A 26,266-nucleotide genomic window follows, 5' to 3' on the forward strand; every position below is an offset into this window, starting at 1 on the left:
GTAAGGGATCAGTTGCCAGCTTGTAGCACAGTGCGAGGCAAGATGAAAACCAACAGGCTATAAACTACTGAGGAGTCTGAAACGCCAAAGATGTCAGGATCTTCTGAATCTTTAGTCTCTGACATTTGTAAAGGTTTTTCCAGTGCGAAGGAACCTCTGCAATGGAGAGGAAAGAAGCAAGAAAACACTCAGGGAACAGTATGAGCGGACTTCCGTGAAGTCCTATTTTTCTTTAAGGAGGAAGTCAGAGGTTCCTATTATGACTTCAATTTCAAGTTTCTGACAACCTGGAGCCTGGTCTTCAGTTAGCCCTGTGTGCAGAGATAAGTATCCAGAGAAGACAGGTTTCCAGGGAAAAGGTCATGAGTTGGTCTGAAGACGGTTTCCAACGCAGGTCTGAATTAACAGAGATCACACATTGTGCTACCAAAGGCCAACAAGATCTTTTAGGGATAGGTGCAGTTGTGAGGAGGCACTTTCTTTACTCAATCCCACCCCCCAAAAATCTATGGCAATGCATCCAAAAGGTAGTTTAGGAAAGCATCTTTCTGTAGGTGGTGCTGGCCACTAAATTCACTTTCATACGCCAGAATTGCAAGCCTGACATGCCGATATAGAAGAAAAGCGGTAGGGGCTTCTCCACAAGGGCAATGGTTCCCTCTACACAAAGCACGCGGAGAACCCCTCAAAGCTGAATCTGTACGGTACCCTGGTGGAAGGTCCCTTCACATATGTTCATGGACAGCGGAGATTTCAGGATCCATTCGCCAAGTTCAACAACTCGAAGCTGCGCAGTAGGCTGCATTACAACAGCAAACCTTGGCACAAACCTGAATTACTTGCAGGAGAAGACACCAAGAGAAAGAAACAGCTCTGAAGATCCCGCACTGGGAAATCCAAGATTTCACGCCCAGAATACGCTAGCACGTCACCGTTTCCTGTCAGGGCCATGTTTAAATGGTTGACGGGAACTATCAGAAGACTACACCAGTGGGAAGCTTCTAAAAGCTGACCTGTATCTGTATGTGGATATGTTTGTGATAAGCAAGGTGAAACTAATATGTGCACCAACCACATAACTAAGGATTACTGTGAAGACTGCACATGGACTCTGATGGAGTAATACTCCACAAAGCATGCACTGATGTCTTGGATAAAGTCTAAAGAGAGAATGTGGGTAGGAATGTGTGGAAACTGGTAACCGGACTCCCTATTGTTGATATGCAAAGGATACTTTTTTAAAAACTAGAAGCACTTAAAATGACCTTTTAATGTATGCAAAATAGTTACTTTTTAATATAAACTCTTAGTGAAAAGGAAAATAGTGTGCGCGCATTTAGAATATACAGGAAACCCACTGAAGAGGCTTGGGGTGGGTAACGGGATCAGCTTGTGTTACTTGGTATAGGTCTCTGCTCACCTGGCATTGCTTGCACAACAAACGCACAGACATTAGTGCTAGCTGTGAGGAAACCGGTGCAATAAGGCAGAAGCAGAGTAAACACAGTTTAACCCACATGCACAAACAGCCACCAGGTAGATGAAACACCAAACACACACCTTCTTCTCCTTGCTCTTGATGTCGTTGATGAAGCTGTAGGTTTTCTCAAAGATTTCAGGCTTGTACTCTCCAGAGAGGTCATCGAAGCGAGGATCTCTGTGCACCTGCAACACATCAACAGGGGAGTAAAGTCAGAGGAAGCAGCCGACTGGTGGAACAAAACTCACCCAAGGACAAGAAAACAGCAACACAACTGACAGGGTCACCGCCTACGATACCAAAGACACAAGAACCTTTACCTGTGAACCCACAAAGGATAAGTATGGGACAGAGGTAGTTATTCACCTACGATCTCAAGGAGGCCATGAAGGGATAGAATCAGCAGTAATCCTGAATAAGCTTCAACACAGAGGAGCACCATGTTTCGTCATCGATAATAAACAGACTAACAGTCAGAGACAAACATAATTTAGGGGAAAACTGACCTAAGAACCAAATGAAGGATGAAGCGCAACCAATGGAAAAGCACAAACAATGGTCTAAAACCAGGATTGTCAAACAGTACCCGCGATCCCCATGAGTCTGACCCGGCTCCAACACAAGTAACCAGTGATTGCAAGGGAGAGTGGAAAGAACAAACTACCATCTGTCGCAGTAACCACTCAATGAGCTGTGGACACATTCCATTGGTGTTGAAGGGCTCTACTTAAGGGTCTTTATGAACTGCTTAGAATACCAATACTTAATAGTAACAGGCTCTTCGCCCACTTTTAAAGAAAGTTTATCCCAACTGCGGCTTTGAGGAAGGTGAGAATAGGAACACTTTCTGACAAGCAAACAAAACCCTCATTCCACTGGTTCCAGCACCACAGAGATCTCCATGGCACCTTGCAAGACTGGTAGGACTCAAGGCATGCTCCGTGACATCCAACAGACTCTAGAACAAGTACACGATTCAGTGATTCAACCATGGAGAGCCGGGACAAACCAAGAACGCTACATCCTAGCAGCAAATGGCATGTCTATAGATGTAGATGCTAGGTCACGCTGTTAACCTACGAGAAGCTGCATCAGAACCAGCAAATTACTTTTAGTAATCATCAGAAAAAGGAAGGAACCATAGCTACTACTTTAAACACCTCTAAACAAGGGCATCCCTTGTACGAGCTCAAACTAGCAATCCAGGAGGTCGAGGTGAAATCACCAGCCCTAGTCGTGGCCTAAAAGAAGCCAGGAGAGAACATGGACCAGGAATGAGCACAGAGCCCACCGTAGACCTGAAAAGAACTGTATCCAAATATTACATATGAGACGCGTCGCCTGGGATGCTGAACCGTTTGCAGACCCCAAGAAGCCCACATTTTTCAGCCGCTTGTCCTTGCTAAGATTGGAAGCAAATGTGGAGGACCCCAGAAAGTCCACAGGATGGAGAAGGACTGGAGCGCGTAGGTACAAGACTTGTCTCTTATTGTGCACTTTGATGAGAAGTGCGCACCCTGTGCCGAGGGTGTGAAACCCTAGGAAGACTGAGACAGATCAGGGCACTTTTACACTCAATGCAAAGTAACAAGGTGTCTGAAGTGTAGCTCAGCCCACCAGGTTCTCTCTTGGGGCACTACAGAGGCCACGTGCTATGAATCTCACTAAGTGTTAGAGTGAAGAAGGTTTTCCGAAGACTGCACTTGGTATCATAAAAGTACCACGGCTGAGAAAGCTATGTCAGCTCCCACCTGCCGTGTGCACCGATAGCATTGTTTCATTCGATGATCACAAACTCATTCTGGACACAATAACAAGTGTTGCCCTGAGAAAGGGATGCCCTGGAAAGAGAAGGCCAAGAGTTGAGTACACAGGGCTTTGGAAGTTACCATTGGGATAACTGGGTGCCAGGGAAGTTACCTCAGTGTTTCCTATTACGTTGCAAGTGAAATACCACCCCCACCCCCTCCCCTCACCCTCAGCCTTTGAGAAGATAATGAGGAGGCTCAGAAAACAATTACAACTGTCTAATCCAATCTAGAAATGAGCAAGAATGAAAACTGAGGTACAGACTGTCGTGGAAGACAGCAGAAGACCCTCCTCGAATCCCTGGGGAGGGTAATGGCCCCCAGAAGCATCATCTGTCTGCTGGACCAGGAGGACATCTTTACCCAGCTGGACTCTCCCTGGTCAGAGAGACTAACGGCAAGCCCAAAACAGACAGCCAGAATAGAAATGTCCAGACCAAGAACAAGAATTCTTTTCACAGATTAACCCTCGACTGCACTCTGCTCAAGCTACAGAGATAACAGTTGCAAAGACGAGCGTTACACAATACTGCAGTCTCCTCAAGACAGCGAGGTAACCCATCCAAGGACAAGCTTCACACAGACGGTGCTGCACTGTACTCAAGATGCAGAGGTAACTCATCCTAGGACAAGCTTCACACGGGGCTGCACTGTACTCAAGATGCAGAGGTAACTCATCCAAGGACAAGCTTCACACACGGTGCTGCACTGTACTCAAGATGCAGCGGTAACTCATCCAAGGACAAGCTTCACACACGGTGCTGCACTGTACTCAAGATGCAGAGGTAACTCTTCCAAAGACAAGCTTCACACACACGGGGCTGCACTGTACTCACGATGCAGAGGTAACCCATCCAAGGACAAGCTTCACACACGCGGGGCTGCACTGTACTCAAGATGCAGAGGTAACTCATCCAAAGACAAGCTTCACACACGGGGCTGCACTGTACTCAAGATGCAGAGGTAACTCTTCCAAAGACAAGCTTCACACGGGGCTGCACTGTACACAAGGTGCAGAGGTAACCCATCCAAGGACAAGCTTCACACATGCAGGGCTGCACTGTACTCAAGATGCAGAGGTAACTCATCCAAAGACCAGCTTCACACACGGGGCTGCACTGTACTCAAGATGCAGAGGTAACTCATCCAAGGACAAGCTTCACAAGGGGCTGCACTGTACTCAAGATGCAGAGGTAACTCTTCCAAAGACAAGCTTCACACGGGGCTGCACTGTTCTACACTGTACTCAAGGAACATAGGTAACTCGTCCAAGGAAAAGCTTCATGCAATACTGCACTATTCTAGACTGTACACAAGGTGCAGAGGTAACTCTTCCAAAGACAAGCTTCACACGGGGCTGCACGGTTCTACACTGTACTCAAAGCGCAGAGGTAACTCGTCCAAGGAGAAGCTTCACACACGCACACTACTGCATTGTACAGAAAGCACAGAGATAACTCATCTAATGAGAAGATTTACAGAGTACTGCACTTTATTACAAAGTGCGCAAGACACACAGGTAACTGCCAAAGACTACCTGTCAGTGTACAGAAAACAACTGGAAATTGGAGCTACAAGGGGGCCATTGTGCAAGTCTAAAAGTGAATTAAGATAAACACAAACCTTCTTCTTCACAGGGACCACTTGTCTTAAAAATGGCGCCGGCTTCTTAGCTGAGATCTCCATTGGTCTGCAAGAAAGTGAAGAGATATTATTCAACAACATTGAAGTTACAACAGTCGCTTTCACTGCTGCACCATCATTTAGAGGCAACACACCCCAAAATTACTCCAAACTTGTCACATCACTTAACAAGCTACAGGCTAGTGATACTCGACCACTGGAGAAGGAGGAGACCAACTGCCATGGACTGGTGATGGAGTCACACAGCTGCTTTGTTTCTTGGAACCAGAAACCTGTGCTGCTCACAGCAACTTGCAATGCAGGAGCTAGAGGCCAGTGATACTCGCCCCATTGGAGAAGAACTTGTGGAGTTCTCAACATTGCCAGAAACCGGTGCTGCTCACAGCAGACTGCAGGATTGATCACGGGGAGCCAGAGGCCGGGGCTGCTCACAGCAGGCTGCAGGATCGATCACGCAGAGCCAGAGGCCGGGGCTGCTCACAGAAGGCTGCAGGATCGATCACGCAGAGCCAGAGGCCGGGGCTGCTCACAGCAGGCTGCAGGATCGATCACGAGGAGCCAGAGGCCGGGGCTGCTCACTGCAGGATCAATCACGAGGGGCCAGAAGCCGGTGCTGATCACAGCAGGCTGCAGGATCGATCACGAGGGGCCAGAGGCCGGGGCTGCTCACAGCAGGCTGCAGGATCGATCACGCGGAGTCAGAGGCCGGGGCTGCTCACAGCAGGCTGCAGGATCGATCACGAGGAGCAAGAGGCCAGGGCTGCTCACAGCAGGCTGCAGGATCGATCACGAGGAGCCAGAGGCCAGTGCTGCTCACGGCAGGCTGCAGGATCGATCACGAGGAACCGGAGGCCGGTGCTGCTCACAGCAGGCTGCAGGATCGATCACGAGGAACCGGAGGCCGGTGCTGCTCACAGCAGTCTGCAGGCTCGATCACGAGGAGCCAGAGGCCGGTGCTGCTCACTGCAGGCTGCAGGATCTATCACGAGGAGCCACAAGCCGGTGCTGATCACAGCAGGCTGCAGGATCGATCACGAGGAGCCAGAAGCCGGTGCTGATCACAGCAGGCTGCAGGATCGATCACGAGGAGCCAGAGGCCGGCTCTGCTCACAGCAGGCTCCAGGATTGATCACGAGGAGCCAGAGGCCAGGGCTGCTCACAGCAGGCTGCAGGATCGATCACGAGGAGCAAGAGGCCAGGGCTGCTCACAGCAGGCTGCAGGATCGATCACGAGAAGCCAGAGGCCAGTGCTGCTCACAGCAGGCTGCAGGATCGATCACGAGGAGCCAGAGGCCGGTGCTGCTCAAGGCAGCCTGCAGGATTGATCACGAGGAGCCAGAGGCCAGTGCTGCTCACTGCAGGATCAATCGCGAGGAGCCAGAGGCCAGTGCTGCTCACTGCAGGATCGATCACGAGGAGCCAGAGGCCAGTGCTGCTCACGGCAGGATCGATCACAAGGAGCCAGAGGCCGGTGCTGCTCACTGCAGGATCGATCACAAGGAGCCAGAGGCCGGTGCTGCTCACTGCAGGATCGATCACAAGGAGCCAGAGGCCGGTGCTGCTCACTGCAGGATCGATCACGAGGAGCCAGAGGCCAGTGCTGCTCACAGCAGACTGCAGGATCGATCACGCGGAGCCAGAGGCCAGCTCTAGGATCAATCACGCGGAGCCAGAGGCCGGCTCTAGGATCGATCACGCGGAGCCAGAGGCCGGCTCTAGGATCGATCACGCGGAGCCAGAGGCCGGCTCTAGGATCGATCACGTGGAGCCAGAGGCCGGGGCTGCTCAAAGCAGGCTACAGGATCGATCACGCGGAGCCAGAGGCCACTGCTGCTCACAGCAGGCTACAGAATCGATCATGCGGAGCCAGAGGCCGGGGCTGCTCACTGCAGACTGCAGGATCGATCACGAGGATCCAGAGGCCGGTGCTGCTCACAGCAGGCTGCAGGATCGATCACAAGGAACCAGAGGCCAATGCTGCTCACAGCAGAATGCAGGATCGATCACGAGGAGCCAGAGGCCAGTGCTGCTCTCATTGCACTCTGTGACACAGTCATCACAGCCCTTTTCTTTTTCCCCCTGACAGCACAGACTTTCCTATACATCTCTTGATTATAGTCTTCTTTCCTTTAGGCTCTCTTCTGGTGAGGGTGCAGACATGTGTTTAAGACTGCCTTAGCTATGGGCACAGCCACGTCTGGCACCCCAGATCTGCTGAATACCAGTACCACTCCGTGGCCAAGGACCAGCAGCTTCCCAGTCAGTTAACAAAAGAGAGTTAGGTCTGAGGCTTAAAAACGCAAAACCCATTGACATTAGTCAGTTAAGCTTGGGAAGGCACACAAGTCACGCTGTGTGCCATATTGTTCTCAAGTTAACTGTTCTTGTGTGTGTGTTCAGCAAAGAGGTGTGTTTTTGCATGGCCAGCGACCAACCAGGTTGCCCTAACATTGGTAAATGCAACTGACAGGATTAGCACACAAGTTTAAACAGCAGAGAAATACAAGTATTAACCCTTTAAAGCCCACCCAGCATCTTTTTTAAAAGCTAATAATTCACAAACTAAAGAATTGATTCACATTACAGCAAACCACAAAAGCACTTGAGTAAAGACCTACTTCATGCTCAGTTTGGTGTAAATCAGTTCAGCCATAGAGGACACCAAGATTTTTTTAATGGAGGCTAAAATATGAAAAAACAATCATTTTTCAACCTCCCCTCCCCCTTCAAACGTTATTTTCAGTGGACATCTCTTTACAAATCTCAGGATGCGTGATTAATTTCACTGATATCTAAGTTTTGTGGAAGTAAGTCCAAAGGGTCAAAAGTTTAAGGCAAATCAAAAAATGCCTCTTCAGTTAAAGTGCAACACACATATATTACACAGGCGGAGACAGCACTTGTGTAGTTAGGATTAGGTCCGAAGCTCAAATGAAAAGGCATTTTTGTTTCCTATCACCAATCAATAAACCTGCACAAGCCTTATCAAAAAAATGTTACTTACCAGTAGACATATGTTGTGGCATGTAGTGCGTAGATTAATATGCTGTGCATATATCGCCATCCAGTGGTGGGCTTGGAGTAGTACAACTTGCTTTTCTTCAAAGTAACTGACTCATGGGGTCAAGTGACTCCTCCTCTCGGTGATACTGCGCATGGGCATCGAGTCCTTTGTTAGATTGTTTCTTCGCAGGCGGGAGAGTGAAGTAGCGAAAATAGAGAGTAGGATAGAAAAGATGTCCATGCTATGTGATTTAAATGTGTACATTATTTACATATTATTAAATTGCAACATCTACACCCGTCCGTGGAGGAGGGAGGGAGCATTTGAATCTACAGCACTACATGCCACAAACAGATGCCTACTGGGTAAGTAACATTTTCCGTTTGATGGCATGTGCGGCCGTAGATAAACATGCTGTGCATAGACTGTAAGGCAGTCCCTTCAGGCTGGGGCCTGGTTAGCAGGATCCCAGCTCATCCTTAGTCAAGTCAGCATCAATATCAGGCAACAAAGTGGGGGGTAAATGCAACAAGGGCCAGTTTCCTACAGTTGTGTATTCCTCAATATGTTTATTAGGGTTACTGATAACCACAGGGTCTCGTAGCAGAGCTTCACTGAGGCACCAGGAGTCTCTCTCCCTAGGACAATTCTAGGGTGCAAGGCAGTGGGCCATGGCAGGAAAAGGTCAGGGGTTCTTGGAAGATCTGAAGTCCGATTGGGAGCACACTGCCTAACATTCCAGTCAAGTTCGCCCCTTGCATCCTAGTACATGCAGTTTGAACAATTAACGCTTCCTTGAAAAAATCTGTAGTATTTCACTAAAGTTAGATGAACAGTACTGTCTGCACTAACTTTAGTGAAATACTACACATTTTTTCAAGGAAGCGTTAATTGGGCCAGAGGAAGTGTGGGTCAGTAGGTTGATGCAGTGTGTTCACTTGCTCAGAGTTATAAAGCAAGAAACCTAGTTTGACTGATGGCTGGCGGTGGTGGGCACACTCAAGTTGGTTGTCTAATGTGCAGTTCCAACAGGGCCAGAGGACGTGTCCTTGCAGGGCCCTTCCTAACCAAGTGAGTGCAGCTGCAGTTGGTTAAATAAGCAGTGCTGCTCTGGGCTCCCCCCCCCACACACCCCCCCCAAACAATTTTTCTGTGGCCCATCTAGAGCCCCAGCCCTGTCCCTGTGTCCAGAGAGTGGAGGACGCGGAGCATGATTGCCAGTGAAGGTCAGGCAAGACCCTCTGTGCTGGTAATGATGAATTCTACCACTGCCCTCCTCACGCAGGGCCGAATCCCACAGACATGCCCCAGTCTTCACACGAGGGGCATAGGGACGCTCACAGTACCCTTGTTATCACAGGGGCAGAGCCTGGACCATCCTAGGCTAGAGTGATCAGCCCTCGTTATTTTAATTCATGTGGGACTATCTGTTGATCCTGTGTCCGCTTACTGTGGGGTTGCATATGCAGGAACACTGCATGGTCGCTGGCTAAAGGAGGATGCCCATGTTCACCTTGGGCATTTAATGTCAGCACCCAAGTCTGCATTGCACATGCGTGTTCACAGGTGTGCAGTGCCTCCTCACTGTCCGGCGTGGCCTTAGCAGGTCAACTCGACAATGCAGCACAGGGCCCTTCTGCCATCTGCTGCATGGTCTCCCCTAAATGTAGGGACCCACGGAAACTAGAATCTCGCGGTACATGGGCGTCCAGGCACAGTCTGGAGCTTGCCTATGTTGCAGCTGCCATGTTAAATGCTACACATCAGGCGTCGCGATGCCTCAGAACCCCTAAATCTGAGCTTCAGGGCTGTCGCTCTCATTTGTCTCACAGGAAGATATCTCTGGGAGAAGCCAAGGAGCACCAGACCATCTCGTTTTGTTCTTACGGTGGGCAGACAAGCCAAGCTACTCATCTGGTGCCATCTTGGTTGAAGCTTTGCCCCTCGGTCACGCTATTTAAGATGGAGCCCAGGAAGGGCTGTAATTGTAGGGGACGCAGTGGGGACTCGGTGGGGTTTAAACTGAAGCCCAGGGCGTGAAGAAAGAACTCTGCCACCTGCGTATGCTCCAGACACTGTGACCAGCTCCTGCTCCTGCTCAGGTAATCTTTGAGGCAGGGGAAGATGTGACTTACATCCTTGTACAAATGCACCAAAATCACTGCCAAGTACCTTGTGAATACCTTTGGGGCCGTGCTGACTTCAAAGATGGTCTCGGCCCCATCTCTAGGTTGGGGTCTCCAAAACGAGCCCCTATATTTCACATGCTGGACAGTTGTCATGGAGTTGACAGTCTCTGTGTCTTTTTTAAATCTTTTCAGACAATCATCAACCTGCGGCCCTAAAAGGTCTCAACAGGAGGTTGATGAGACACTTGCCTGCAGCGGGTCTGAGCCTGGAGATGTGGAGAAGGGAGTGGCGTCTACACAGAGCATCAATGTGACTCCGCTGGAGGCATACAACACGCCCAAAGCAAAGGGAGTACTAAAGACCCACAAATACTCACTCCCTAAAGTTGTAACGCAAAACTCACCCGGCGCGCTGCCCCTCACTCACCACTACTCACATAGGGATTATAGTTACACAGAGGTCCTCTTCTGCAGGGAGGTGTACTCCTACTATAAACCTGATTTATGGTGTGAGGAGGAACCCTATGATGAGGCATGCCACCTAAGGGTGGATGAAGGTTTTCGTCCTAACAGAAGTCTCTTTTTCAGTCTGAGAGAGAGTACTTTACTCATCCAGGTCGTCGCCTTTGAGTACTCTCTGTTTATGGCATATAAAGCCCTACAGATGTTGGAGAACATTGTGCTCGGATACACTAGCTTTTGGAACGGTTCTGGGAGGCGTCTAAATGGTCGTCCATCTCCTCCCACTGATGTGTGGTAGCTGTATAGGAGAGCGACCACACCTGCAGTTCACCGCTACCCTCTTGGACAGACCATGTGTGCTGTACCAAGTGTGGCGCCTGTGGTAGATGTTGGAGGTTCCCTGTGGATGTGGTGCAAATGGGGAATGGGCCATTGCAACCTGGCAGCTGCTGCCTTTTAGGTGTTGCGTCTCTCATGTGTGTCGGTAAGAAGAACAACACTGTGAGGAGTGGACTCAACCAGCGCTGGAAGAACAAGGTTTGCAAGTGGCCCCACAGTGTACAAAGGCAGCCATGACTGATCCACATTTATTACCCTACACAAGCTGTAACGTACAGGGATGTCCACACCTATCAACCGAAGCCTTCTGCGGCTGCCATACCTGTTCTTGTTCAGACGTGGTTTCTTCTTTGTGTTCTCCATAGCGGAGGGCCCGGTCTTGGCTCCATACAGCATCTGGTTGTACAGTTTGGTTCCAACTTTATTCTGCAGCTGCAGAAGCTCCTCAAAGGACATCCCGGACAGTCCTGCCGATCACAGAGTAAGATTTAGTTAGAACATCCTTTCATGAAAACTTCATAGATTTGTTTTTTCACAGTTGCACATTTCTTTGTTTACACTTCTGTTACAGACATCAGTATTTTTTTTCCACAGAGTTAGTAGTATCGATATGAACCAATCACAAACAGTCTTGCAAGTTCAGATTGTGAAGACGCACTAATAAGAGTGACCTGCTAATGTCTGAAGATGGGCCTAAGACGACGGCATCAACACATTTCGTGATGACACGAGGGACATAGGATGTGCAGGAAGCCATTCAGAAGAACTCAATTCTTGGGGTTTTTGCCTGGTCCCAAGTTAAAAGGTCTCTATGAGTTCAGTCCAATGGGAGAACCATCTCCCCAGAGGACTCATTTTAGCTGGATCCAGCTATTAAGATCCAACAGGGCAAATGTCTCATGCAAAACTGTGCCAGCCAAAGTCTCCTGATGTTCTGAGAGCCTTTCTACGTCTTGTCACACGGTTTTCACTTGGGGCTTCACATTTCAACACTTCATGGCATGACATGAAAAACGCGTAACACTCTGAGGGATATTGTTATGATAAACTTATTTAAGCTAGACCAGATCAAGGCTCGAAAAATCCACTCGCATTGGCGAGTCTTATTTGATCAGGAACAGCTATTTTTAATACTTACTCGTCCCACTGAACAGATGTTCTGTTCAGTTAAAAAGTGGGCGGGCAGTAAAAGATGCATTTAAATCTTGTTCTTATGTCACATTTGCTCTGTGTTCACAGACAGAGGTCAAAAGTCAGTTTTTCTTTGTAAGGTGAACTGTGTGACCTGCTGCTTAGAATGTAAAATAAAGGGATATAGGGTGCCAGGGTTTTCCTAACACACAACATTTAAATGACTAAGTCAACGGTGCAAACATTTCAAAATATATTTCAGTAGTTGTGAAAGTCTTTTTTATATTTCTGTGTGATTAAAAAATATTTTAATAGGATGAAACAAATCAGAATACTTTACATGTTGACGTGCAGAGGATATGTTTTCTGAAACCCAATTTTCACAGATTGTTAATACACTATATAGTTTTATCAGTAAAGCTGCAAGTTAGTGGAGAGGGTTTTGGACATTTCTTGGAAAGCTACTGTGTGTAGATGACAATATGTTACCACATCATGGTTTAGTAATATATTTATTAAAATTAAGGGGCATATTTATACTTTTTGATACAAGACTGCACTACTGCAGTTTTGCATCAAAGCGTTTAGCACTGGCTTGCACCATTTCCTGAGCGCCAGCAGGGCGCCATATTTATAGAATGGTGCAAGCCGGTGCAAAGAGTGGGCAAACGTAAGAAAATGACAATAGCTGGGTGGGTGTGGCGGTATGGAAGGAGGGGGTTTTGCACCAAAAAATGACGTTAGGCTGGTTAGAGGCAAAACATATGCCTCTAACTAGCCTAGTGTCATTTTCTAACGCAAAACCATCCGTACCACATGACTCCTGTCTTAGAAAAGACAGGAGTCATGCCCACCACCCTGTGCCATGTAGGGGGGCCCAAATTGGGGCACCAATGGCACTTCAATTAAAAATAAAAAATACATTACTTACCTATACTTACCCGGGATGGGGTCCCCCATCCTCCTGTGTCCCTCTGGGGTGGGTGGCGGGTGTCCTTAGGGCTTGAGGAGGGCGCCTGTGGACCCATGTTTAACCATGGAAATGGGTCCACAGGTCCCCCAACGCCTGCTCTGACACAGGTGTTAAATAATGGTGCAAATTATTTAGCCCCTGCTCTCACCCGTACATCATTTTAGCACGGGGGATAAATATAGGGTTATGGGGTTAGCACAGGTTTTTTTTATAGATCGGAACACCTACCCTGCATCTCATTGACACAGGTTCATTCATCTAAAAAACGGTGCGAACTCCAATATTATAAATAAATATGGAGTTCGTTTTGCACCGAAGTTGCATAGTAAAAAAAAAAAAAAAAAAAAAAAAAAAAAAAACACACAAATGAGTAGAAACATGGCCCTGAGTGTTTAAACAAACTGACAAACACTCCTGCTTGGATGGCAATGTTGTTAATAAACTAAAAGAAGTCCTAGATTATGTGGCTAGGCCTCATGGGAATGTGGGCTAGATTCTTGTGACACGCACAGCAAACTTTAGTCTACTTAAACAAACAAAAGAGGGTTTTTGTACTGCGGAAACGTTGAGCTCAGATATTTGAAGCTGAATCATATGTGAGAGTTAAGAAAATGGAGACTCTAAACCATTTGTCTAGGATCACACAATTTGAGACCCTTTACAGGCCAAGTACATTACTCGAGTTTGTCGACCTGCAGGTCTAGTAACATTTTTATGACTTTGAGCCCTGCAGATGCATTCCTAATTGGTGAAATAATCTGAAAGAAACCATAGGAATGGTGGTTTGTAACTAGATCATTCGCCTTTGGTTCTGTTGGAGTATTATCCCACTTGGCACTAACAGTAAAGTCTTCCCTCACTCAATCCCGACAGGTGACACAGCAGAGCTATCGCTCGCTAGTTAAAGACAGAAGAACTACGCCTCGCTTGCAGATGTACCTCTGGGCAGATGCTAGTAGTTTCATTACAACCCTGTGCTTGGTGGCAAAGCAGCTGTGCTTGCTGAGGTGGGGGCAGGACTGGACGAGTTGTACAGGGCCCAGGTAGCCAGGGTTAGAACCTTGCCAGTGATGCATGAACGGAGGAGTGGGACTGGGGTGGCGCGACCAGCTCACTACTCAGTTCCAGCGAGGACATAGGTGCTTTATTTGTACTGGACTGTCAGAGAGCAGATCTCGCACAAGTTAAATAATTGAAAGCACGTCGAGATGACGGTTTGTAATTAGGGTCCAGGTTTCATGGTATTTCTTTTTAGACATTTCCGTCTAATAATCCACATCTATTTTCTGCTCTTTTTATCTATATTTATACATCATGATTCCATGTTTTGTAAAATGACGTACCAGAAAGTAGTATATTTCCACATTCATTTAACTGATCAAGGTACACTTGCAATTCACATCTCATATCTTGAAGACAAACTTCCTTTATTGGCCAAAAAATGTAAGCCTGGAGGTAAACGGATGGGGTCTGTAAAGGGAAGTAGAGGGTTAGAGGAGAGAAAGTGCAGGACCTCATTTTTGGGGCAGAACTGAACGTAGGGTGTAAAAGTCAGGAGAAGAAGAGTTGAAGAAAGTCCACACAGCGATGATAGGACAAGCCGAACAAGGCTGTAGAGGTACTGACAGTGAGAAAGTGAAAGACCAGAGCCTTCTGAGACACCATCACAAGAGAGGTGGGGTGCCAATCTTCGAGTGCCACGCCAGAGTTTTAAGAGGAACCAGTTGTGCACTGGGCCAGGAAGGACCAACGAGTGTTAAGATAGCGAGTACCAGAGTAGAATCCAGACAGCTAAAGGCAGTAGTTAGATCTAGTAGATTAAGCCAGAAAAGTTAGTTGAGTGTCTCTTGGACTGAAGTTTCCGTAAAACTGAACGTGCAGGGTGAGCATGTTGTCTAATCAGAGGCAAAGCAAGAGTCGATTAAAGACCTATCGATCCAATAGCTTGAAAAAAGAAAAAAATATATTCTGCTGTCAGTAGCTACAAACTCCGTCTCAATTCTATAAAACCTCACCGCATGCCGATGTAGGAGGCTGGCCTGGTTTGTAGTGGGTACTTAAGGTACTTATACTTAAGGCACCTCATACCAGGTCCAGTTATCCCTTATTAGTAGATTAGTAGCAGCTTAGGGTGATAGAGGTAGCTCTGGATGAGCAGCCAAGGCTGAACCAGGAGACATGCAAAGCTCCTGCAATACCACTGTAGTCACACAGTACTCACACACATGAAACAATATACTGAGTGTTACAAAAATAAAGGTACTTTATTTTAGTGACACAAAGGCCAAATATATCTTAGAGGCCAAACGCCCTTATGAAGTAAGTATTATAAACAAAATATACACTAGTAACCAAAATCAGGTAAGTGAACAGTCATAAAATAGTGAAAATCATAATAGGTCTAGGGGGAACACAAACCATATACTAAAATAGTGGAATGCGAAAGTCGGTTTCCCACCTAGGCAAGAATAGTGTGTAGAGGGGCGCTGGGACTGCAAGAAAACACCAAAGGTAAGTAATAGAACCCACCCCAGAGCCCAGGAAAGCAGGAGTAAAGTACAGCAAGTTTCTTCAGGACACATTAGAAGTCGTGGTAAAGGATTATGCAAAAACCAAGGAAAACACCAACAAGGGGAGACCAAGTCGAAGAACAGCTGAAGAGTCCAGGAGTAACAGGAGCCCCTGCTAACCCGGATGAAGGTGCAAAAGTGAACTCTCCGGTTAGAAGAAAAAGTCAGAAATACACTAAATAGGACAGCTGCAGGGTCCTGCTTGGAGCTGGAGATGTCCCATGTCAAGTAGATGAATGCAGGCGGGTTTTCGTCGTTGGATTTTGCCACCAAGCCTTGGCTCATGCAAGAAAAGTGTTTGGCAGGAAGAGGCGCCACCCGGGCCCTGGAGGTACCTGGGGGTCTCAACTCGGGATGAGAAGACAGAGGGGGCTCTCAGCACTTTAGAGAGCCCTCAAAAGACCAGGCAGCAGGAGTCCCAGAACCCGGGGACAAAGGAGTTGCAGATGGCGGTAATTGCAGCACTACACAAAGGGATGGCACGCCACAATAGAACAACTCAAGGAGCTGAGCATCACAGGATAGAGTGCTGGGGACCTGTGCTAGGCTGTGCACAAAGGAATTCTTGGAGAAGCGCACAGAAGTCCTAGGAGCTGCAAAACATGTGGTGCACAGTGGTACTTTATGGCACGGGGAGGCAACCTCTTACCTCCACTAAATTGAGGCAGTAGGACCTTTGGACAGTCAGGATCTCTTTGGTCCACCACATGTGTTCCAGGATCCATGCTCGTCATCTGGAGAGTGGACCAAGAGTACCAGTTGTCGCTGCAGTGAGGTACCTGCTGAAGCAAGGAAGTGACTCCCTCACTCCAAGGGAGATTCCTTCTGTCCTTCTGGTGCAGGGTGAAGACAGGGAGTCCTCAGAGCATGAACAACCAGGGAACTCTTGCAGTTGCTGACAGGAGGTGGAGTTACAGAGTTGCAGTAGTCTTCTTGGACACTTTGTTGCAGAGTTCCTGGAGCAGTTCTGCGGTTGATCCAATGGTAGAAGGTGAAGCAAAGGATGCAGAGGAGTCCTGCTGGAGTTTTGCATTCCAAATCTGAGGAAACACCCACAGGAGAGACCCTAAATAGCCCTGAGGGGGGGATTGGCTACCTTATCAGGAATGGTCCTATCAGGAGGGGTCTCTGACGTCACCTGCTGGCACTGGATCCTCAGAGCCCTCCAGAGTGTCCCCACACCTTGCAAAGCAAGATGGCAGAGGTCTGGGACACACTGGAGGAGCTCTGGGCACCTCCGCTGGGAGGTGTTGGTCAGGGGAGTGGTCACTCCCCTTTCCCTTGTCCAGTTTCGCGACAGAGCAGGGCTGGGGGGATCCCTGAACCGGTGCAGACTGGCTTATGCAGAGATGGGCAGCATCTGTGCCCATCAAAGCATTTCCAGAGGCTGGGGGAGGCTACTCCTCCCCAGCCCTGACACCTATTTCCAAAGGGAGAGGGAGTAACACCCTCTCTCAGAGGAAATCCTTCGTTTTGCCTTCCTGGGCCAGGACTACCCGGACCCCAGGAGGGCAGAAACCTGTCTGTGGGGTGGCAGCAGTGGTAGAGCTGGTTTGGCAGTATTGGGGGTCCACTGTGGGCCCCCAGGGTGCATGGAATTGCCCCCGTACCAGAATCAGTATTGGGGTACAATTCCCAATTGTTAGACACCTCACATGGCCATATTCGGAGTTACCATTGTGAAGCTACATTTATGTATTGACCTATGTTTAGTGCACGCATAAAATGGCGTCCCTGTACTCACAAAGTCCGGGAAATGGGCGTGGACAATGTGGGGGCACCTCCGCTAGTGCAGGGGTGCCCTCTCACAGAGATACTTTGCACCTAGCCTTCAGGGTCTGAAGGTTAGACCTATAGGTGACTTATAAGTGACCTGGTGCAGTGAAAATGGCTGTGAAGTAGTGCTTACACTATTTCACTCAGGCTGCAGTGGCAGGCCTGTGTAAGAATTGTCAGAGCTCCCTATGGGTGGCAAAAGAAATGCTGCAGCCCATAGGGATCTCCTGGAACCCCAATACCCTGGGTACCTCAGTACCATATACTAGGGAATTATAAGGGTGTTCCAGTAAGCCAAAGTAAATTGGTGAAATTGGTCACTAGCCTGTTAGTGACAATTTGGAAAGAAATGAGAGAGCATAACCACTGAGGTTCTGATTAGCAGACCCTCAGTGAGACAGTTAGTCACTACACAGGTAACACATTCAGGCACACTTATGAGCACTGGGGCCCTGGGTTACCAGGGTCCCAGTGACACATACAACTAAAACAACATATATACAGTGAAAAATGGGGGTAACATGCCAGGCAAGATGGTACTTTCCTACACAACCCCCCCCCAAACGAAGGACAATAAGACTAGCCATGACCTGATGAGTCTTCATTGTCTAAGTGGAAATATCTGGAGAGTCCATCTGCATTGGAGTGGCTACTCCCAGGTCTATGTTCCACTGTATAGTCCATTCCCTGTAGGGAGATGGACCACCTCAACAATTTAGGATTTGTCGCCCTAAGTGGGAAGGGTATGCCCAGACGTGGGTCCCGTGCTTCCCATGCCACTGGATTCAAGATTCACTGGATTCCCAGCAATGCAGTCTGGCGTGGGGAGGCAAGGACTTACCTCCACCAAACTTGGACTGAAGGGTCACGGGACTGTGTGAGTCACTTGGATAGAGTTGCTGGATTCAAGGGACCTCGCTCGTCATGCTGAGAGGAGACCCAGGGTACCGGTGATGCAGTTCTTTGGTGCCTGCGGTTGCAGGGGGACGATTCCGTCGACCCACGGGAGATTTCTTCGGAGCTTCTAGTGCAGAGAGGAGGCAGACTACCCCCACAGCATGCACCACCAGGAAAGCAGTCGAGAAGGCAGCTGGATCAGCGTTACAGAGTTGCGGTAGTCATCTTTGCTACTTTGTTGCAGTTTTGCAGGCTTCCAGCGCGGTCAGCAGTCGATTCCTTGGCAGAAGGTGAAGAGAGAGATGCAGAGGAACTCGGATGAGCTCTTGCATTCGTTATCTAAGGAATCCCAAGAGACAGAGACCCTAAATAGCCAGAAAAGAGGGTTTGGCTACCTAGGAGAGAGGATAGGCTAGCAACACCTGAAGGAGCCTATCAGAAGGAGTCTCTGACGTCACCTGATGGCACTGGCCACTCAGAGCAGTCCAGTGTGCCAGCAGCACCTCTGTTTCCAAGATGGCAGAGGTCTGGAGCACACTGGAGGAGCTCTGGGCACCTCCCAGGGGAGGTACAGGTCAGGGGAGTGGTCACTCCCCTTTCCTTTGTCCAGTTTCGCGCCAGAGCAGGGCTAAGGGGTCCCCTGAACCGGTGTAGGCTGGCTTATGTAGAATTGGGCACATCTGTGCCCAAGAAAGCATTTCCAGAGGCTTGGGGAGGCTACTCCTCCCCTGCCTTCACACCATTTTCCAAAGGGAGAGGGTGTAACACCCTCTCTCAGAGGAAGTTCTTTGTTCTGCCATCCTGGGCCAGGCCTGGCTGGACCCCAGGAGGGCAGATGCCTGTCTGAGGGGTTGGCAGCAGCAGCAGCTGCAGTGAAACCCCGGGAAAGGCAGTTTGGCAGTACCAGGGTCTGTGCTACAGACCACTGGGATCATGGGATTGTGCCAACTATGCCAGGATGGTATAGAGGGGGCAATTCCATGATCATAGACATATTACATGGCCATATTCGGAGTTACCATTGTGAAGCTACATATAGGTAGTGACCTATATGTAGTGCACGCGTGTAATGGTGTCCCCGCACTCACAAAGTCCGGGGAATTTGCCCTGAACGATGTGGGGGCACCTTGGCTAGTGCCAGGGTGCCCACACACTAAGTAACTTTGCACCTAACCTTTACCAGGTAAAGGTTAGACATATAGGTGACTTATAAGTTACTTAAGTGCAGTGTAAAATGGCTGTGAAATAACGTGGACGTTATTTCACTCAGGCTGCAATGGCAGGCGTGTGTAAGAATTGTCAGATCTCCCTATGGGTGGCAAAGGAAATGCTGCAGCCCATAGGGATCTCCTGGAACCCCAATACCCTGGGTACCTCAGTACCATATACTAGGGAATTATAAGGGCGTTCCAGTGTGCCAATTTGGAGTGGAGTACTGGGTTACCAGTTTGTTGAGACAAATGTGGGAACAGAGAGCATAAGCACTGGAGTTCAGGTTAGCAGGATCCCAGTGAGAGTCAAACATACTGACAAAACAGTAAAACATACTGACATGTAGGCTACAAACTATGGGCATTGGGGTCCTGACAAGCAGGATCCCTGTGAGACAGTAAAACCACAGTGACAAACAGGCTAAAATGCGGGTAACTATGCTAGAAGAAAGCCACCTTCCTACAATGAACTCTGAACAAGTGAACTCTCAACTAAATCCCATACGGGTGTGATCGGATGACCGTAAGGTGTAGTGTAGGAAAGTACCCTCTTTTTGGCTTGGTTACCCCCACTTTTTGCCTGCTGTCGGTGTGTTTTGACTGTGTTTACTAGGATCCTGTTAACCAGGACACCAGTGACTGTGCACTCTCCCCCTAAATTTGGTTGTTCCCGACTTTGTACACCCCACAACTGACATACTGGTGCCCCCATTTAAGACCCTGGTATATGGTACTTAGGCACCCAGAGCACAGCGGCACCAGGGGATCCCCATGGGCTGCAGCATGTATTGTGCCACCCATGGAGTCCATACTACGTGTATCTGCAGGCCTGCCATTGTAGTCTGTGTGAAAAGGTGCACGCACCCTTTCACTACTGGTCACTGCACCAGGTCACTATAAGTCACCCCTACGGCAGGCCCTCCTAACCCAGAGGTCAGGGTGCAGGTTCCAGTGTGTGAGGGCACTGCTGCATGAGCAGAGGTGCCCCTATGAACTCCAGCTCCATTTTACTGGACTTTGTAAGAGCGGGGAAACCATTTTACCTGTGTACTGGACACACAGCTAAGTAACGGTAACTCCGAACCTGGGCATGTTTGGTATCAGACATGTCAGAATCATACACCTATACTGTTGCCAGTATTGGTTGTATGATTCCATTCATTCTGGGGGCTCCTTAGAGGACCCCCAGCTTTGTCCCTACCAGTTTGCAGGGTTTTCCCGTGCAGCCCGCACTGCTGCCATCCTACAGACCAGTGTCTGTCCTCCTGCTGCTTGATCTGCTCAAGCCCAGGAAGGCAGATCAAAGGATTTCCTTTGGCAGAGGGAGGATACACCTTCTCCCTTTGAAAATAGGTGTGACATGGCTTGGAGGGGTAGCCTTCCCAAGCCACTGGTACGCTTTGAAGGGCACATTTGATGCTCTTCTTGCATAAACCAGCTTGCACCAGTCCAGGTACCCCCGCAAAACCACTCCCCTGTCCATCACCGCCCCAGGGGTAGGGCCCAGAGCTCCTCCAGGTGGCCACTTCTTTCTGCCATCTTGAATCCAAGGCGGGCAAAGGACCCTGGGAGCATCTGAGTGGCCAGGTTAGGCAGGTGATGTCACTGCCCCCTCCTGATAGGTGGTCACTCTGGTAGGTGACCAATTCCCCTTCCTGGGCTATTTAGGGTCTCCCTCTTGGGTGGGTCCTCAGATTTGACGTGGAAGATTCCAGCAGGACTCCTCCGCAATGTTTACTTCATCTTCTGGCCACTAGAGCCACAAATGGACTTCACAGAATCCTACAATTTGCAGCTCCAGCGACGACTCTGCTCTGCACAGCCCTCGACATGCTTCTCCAGTGCTTTGACTCCTTTTTAGGTGTGCTGCGTGCGCCTCACCGCAACTCCTGTGCTTGCCGCCTGTGGGGGCTGCCCCCTCTTCCTGTGACTCTCCTCTCTACTGAGGTGGGTTCAGTTTTCCTCAACCTTGCTGGTCCCCTGCAGCTCCACATTTCTTCTCCAACGACATTTGCCTTTGCTGGTGGGGTATCCACACCACTGACCCACTGCAATCCTACTTCCGGCGTGGGACGCTGACTGCTTCACTTCAGGAACTCTTCTGCTGCTCCGGTGCTGCACTGCTGACTGTCTTCATCCTGCATCCACAGATGGGTGGGTAGTGGCTCCTGCCACGACCGGACACTCCAACGTGAACTGGACTTTGCTCCTTACTTTACAGGTCTTCCCCTACCTGGATCCACCTTTAGTTTCTTGCAGTCTTTTCTGGGTCTTGCCAAAACCTCTTCTGAAGTCCTTTTGGTGGGTTTGGGGAGAACCAGGTACTTACCTCTTTTCTCCTGGTTGCTGGGGGCACTCTGGCACTTACCTCTTGGGGTTCCTAGTTCCTCCAGCTACCCGGTACCGATTCCACTTCCTTGTCTGGGGGCCCGACTTTCGCATTCTGCTTACTTAGTATATGGATTGTTTCCCCCACTCCCTCTCCGGACCTTCAGTACTTACTATTGCTTTCACTGTTTTCTATTGCCTTTTATGCTAATCTTGGACTCCAGATGTGTACATAATAGTGTGTTTACTTACCTCCAGTTGGGGGTATTGCCTATACAGTATTTTGGTATTTGTGTTACCAAAATAAAATACCTTTATTTTTGTAACACTGTGTGGTTCAATCATGTGTGTAGGTGCTGTGTGACTACAGTGGTATTGCATAAGCTTTGCATGTCTCCTGATCAGCCTTGGCTGCTCAACCACAGCTACCTCTAGAGAGCCCTGGCTTCTAGACACTGCCTACACCTCACTAATAGGGGATACCTGGAATAAGGTGATAACACCATAGGTGATCACCAGGCCAGCTTCCTACATATAGGGCTCCCAGTTTTAAGGTATTCATTTTTTAACATTTCCATCTGTATTTATCTATATTTATTTAGTGTTTTAAGAACAAATGGTGTCGTAGAATAATCCATTTCCAAATTTGAGTGACAAACATGCACTGATACAATGGATGTCGCGTTTTAACAAATTAAAAGCCATATGTAAGGAAATGCCTCCTTGGCATGGTTACCCCCTGACTTTTTGCCTTTGCTGATGCTAAGTTATGATTTGAAAGTGTGCTGGGACCCTGCTAACCAGGCCCCAGCACCAGTGTTCTTTCCCTAAACTGTACCTTTGTCTTCACAATTGGCACAGCCCTGGCACTCATAAGTCCCTTGTCACTGGTACCCATGGTACCAAGGGCCCTGATGCCAGGGAAGGTCTCTAAGGGCTGCAGCATGTCTTACGCCACCCTAGGAACCCCTCACTCAACACATACACACTGCTTCACAGCTTGTGTGTGCTGGTGGGGAGAAAATGACTAAGTCGACATGGCACTGCCCTCAGAGTGCCATGCCAACCTCACAATGCCTGTGGCATAGGTAAGTCACCCCTCTAGCAGGCCCTACAGCCCTAAGGCAGGGTGCACTATACCACAGGTGAGGGCATATGTGCATGAGCAGTTTGCCCCTACAGTGTCTAAGCAAAACCTTAGACATTGTAAGTGCAGGGTAGCCATAAGAGTATATGGTCTGGGAGTCTGTCAAAAACGAACTCCACAGCTCCATAATGGCTACACTGAAAACAGGGAAGTTTGGTATCAAACTTCTCAGCACAATAAATGCACACTGATGCCAGTGTGCAATTTATTGTAACATGCACCCAGAGGGCATCTTAAAAGATGCCCCCTGAATACCAATCCGACTTCTAGTGTAGGCTAACCAGTTCCTGCCATCCTTCCACACACCAGACATGTTGCTGGCCACATGGGGAGAGTGCCTTTGTCACTGTGGCCAGGAACAAAAGCCTGTACTGGGTGGAGGGGCTTCTCACCTCCCCCTGCAGGAACTGTAACACCTGGCGGTGAGCCTCAAAGGCTCACCCCTTTTATTACAGCGCCCCACGGCATCCCAGCTAGTGGAGATGCCCACCCCTCCAGCCACTGCCACCCACTTTTGGTGGCAAGGCTGTAGGAGATAATGAGAAAAACAAGCAGGAGTCACCCACCAGTCAGGACAGCCCCTAAGGTGTCCCGAGCTGAGGGGACACCTGCCTTTAGAAATCCTCAATTTTGATTTCAGAGGATTCCCCCAATAGGAATTGGGAGGAGGCACAAATAGGGTGTAGCCACCCTCCAGGACAGTAGCCATTGGATACTGCCCCCCAGATGTAAACACACCCCTAAATTTAGTATTTAGGGGCACCCCAGAAACCAGGAAACAGATTCCTGCAACCTGAACTACAAAGAAGGACTGCTGACCTACAAGCCTGCAGAGACGATGGACGACGACAACTGCTTTGGCCCCAGCCCTACTGGCCTGTCTCCAGAGTCAAAAACCGGCAACCAGCGACGCATCCAACAGGGACCAGCAACCTCTGAAACCTCAGGATTGCCCTGACCCCCAGGACCAAGAAACTTCTGTGAGCAGCGGCTCTGCTCAAAAACAGCTACATCTTTGCAACAAAGAAGCAGCTCCCAAAGAACTCACTTTTCCCGCTGGAAGCGTGAGACTTCACACTCTGCACTTGACGCCTCCGGCTCGAGATCCAGAGAAACAACTCTAGAGGGAGGACTCCCCTGCGACTGCGACCCCATGAGTAGCCCGAGATGACTCCCCAGAGCCCCCACAGCGACACCTGCAGAGAGAATCCAGAGGCTTCCCCTGACCGCGACCACCTCTAACAAGGGACCCGACACCTGGAACAAGCACTGCACCCACAGCCCCCAGGACCTGAAGGAACCGAACCTCCATTGAAACCTATATAAAACCAGACACCTGCTCTGCACACTGCACCCGGCCGCCCCTGTGCCACTGAGGGTGTGTCTTGTGTGCCTACTTATGTCCCCCCCAGTGCTCTACAAAACCTCCATGGTCTGCCCCCCCCCAGACGAGGGTACTTACCTGCTGGCAGACTGGAACCGGAGCACCTCTATTCTCCATAGGTGCCTATGTGTTTTGGGCACCTCTTTGACCTCTGCACCTGACCGGCCCTGAGCTGCTGGTGTGGTAACTTTGGGGTTGCCTTGAACCCCCAACGGTGGGCTGCCTATGCTCAGGAGCTGAGACTTGTAAGTGTCTTACTTACTTCCCCCAGGAACTGTTGATTTTTGCAGTGTCCACTTTTAAAATAGCTTATTGCCATTTTAACAAAGATTGTATATGATATTGCTTTTATTCAAAGTTCCTAACTTACTTGTGTGAAGTACCTTGCATTTTATGTGTTTACTTCAAATCTTGAACCTGTGGTTCTAAAAATAAACTAAGAAAAGATGTTTTTCTATATAAAAACCTATTGGCCAGGAGTAAGTCTGAGTGTGTGTTCCTCAGTTATTGCCTGTGTGTGTACAACAAATGCTTAACACTACCCTCTGATAAGCCTACTGCTCGACCACACTACCACAAAATAGAGCATTAGAATTATTTAATTTGGCCACTATCTTACCTCTAAGGGAAACCCTTGGACTCTGTGCATGCTATTTCTTACTTTGAAATAGTACATACAGAGCCAACTTCCTACACCATATATAACAGAACATTACACCCACAGTTCAATATTATCATTATACTTCATATAAACATCAATATACTAGTATTTAAGAAATCTCATCCTGTTTTTAACTCATCGTGCCCTCCATTTTTTCAGCTGCTGGCCTGGGTTTAACTAAAGACAATATCCCACATGAAGCACAATTCTTCAGTATTTTTTCACTCTTAAAATAACTACAGACAGAAGTTTTCTGTCTGTATTTAGCTATAAAATCAGAAAACACTGAAAAGTGGGAGCCTTTGGTATAGAAGTCCCAGTAACAAGTGGTTTGCCACTTCTTGAAGTATAGATTCAGGCAGTGTGCACTCTTGCCAGCCAGTGTTGGTTTTGGAATATCCCAACAACTTTTTAAATAAGTCTTCTGGTTCACTCCATCACTGCAGATAAGATAACCTGCGTCCGCTGAAAGTAATCAGTAACCAGAAGGAAAAGGCAAGACTGATGGCTTAGCTCAGGATGGGGACTGGGGATGAGGGGAAGGTCAGTATTCTTCACTTCCAAGACTGCCATGAGGTGTAATCAGGAGGATTGGAGGACTCCAGAGGTCAGTAACTTGTATCTCTAGGACTATGGAACTCAATGTCTTAGAGGACGTGAAGCTTTCTTGGCATAATGTTGTAATTTGAAGAGATCTGGGGATAGATATCTCTGAATGGCTTCTGTTTCTGTCATGTTCAGGGGATTTGTGGGGGTACTGTCCTAATCAAAACATTAATTCAGTACCACAAAGGTTTGATACATGCGCTTTCCAAAATTGTCTGTGCGGTAACATATCTGTTCTGTACTCCTGACTCGTTCCGGAGATTCTGACTTGTAAAAGGACTCAAAGGCCCAGTGAGCAGGGCAGCCTGGAAAGGGCTATGTTGCTCAGACGATGAACCCCAGGCATGTGCAACCAGTAAGGGTGTTTTTGGAGGGGGGGGGGGGGGGGGGGTGTTTGAAGAATCGCCATTCAGATTGGGAATGGGGTACCCTTGGTACTGCTTCTCAAGGTGGCTCAGACACATGTACTTGACCCAACACTGAGGACAAAGTCCTTAAATACCCCATAGCGCACAGCCTCTCAGTGGCAGAAGGGGGCGTGTTTATAGGGGGGATGTCAATGTAGTGATGGATCAGATGAAGAGTAGATCAGCCATAAGATGTGGTCAGGAAAGGACACTGTTGATTAGTTTGGTGGGCACCTGGCATCTCCAACATCCGCGGAGAGGGACTAGAAGGATTATTCTTCTGTACAGGCAGCTTATACCAGGTTAGAC

General features: G+C 48.7%; 1 protein-coding gene across 1 annotated transcript in view; it reads right to left on the minus strand.

The window, feature by feature from the left end:
• The window catches only part of RRP36 (ribosomal RNA processing 36), a 69,832-nt gene that overhangs the window by 14,502 nt on the left and 29,064 nt on the right, over nt 1-26,266 (minus strand). Inside the window, exons 3-5 of the mRNA XM_069236425.1 lie at nt 11,189-11,333; nt 4,912-4,978; nt 1,561-1,665 (exon numbers count right to left, since the gene is read on the minus strand). Coding sequence (XP_069092526.1) covers nt 1,561-1,665; nt 4,912-4,978; nt 11,189-11,333 — 317 coding nt within the window. The remainder of the gene's footprint in view (nt 1-1,560; nt 1,666-4,911; nt 4,979-11,188; nt 11,334-26,266) is intronic.

The sequence above is a fragment of the Pleurodeles waltl genome, chromosome 5 (genome assembly GCF_031143425.1).
Source record: "Pleurodeles waltl isolate 20211129_DDA chromosome 5, aPleWal1.hap1.20221129, whole genome shotgun sequence".
NCBI lineage: Eukaryota > Metazoa > Chordata > Amphibia > Caudata > Salamandridae > Pleurodeles > Pleurodeles waltl.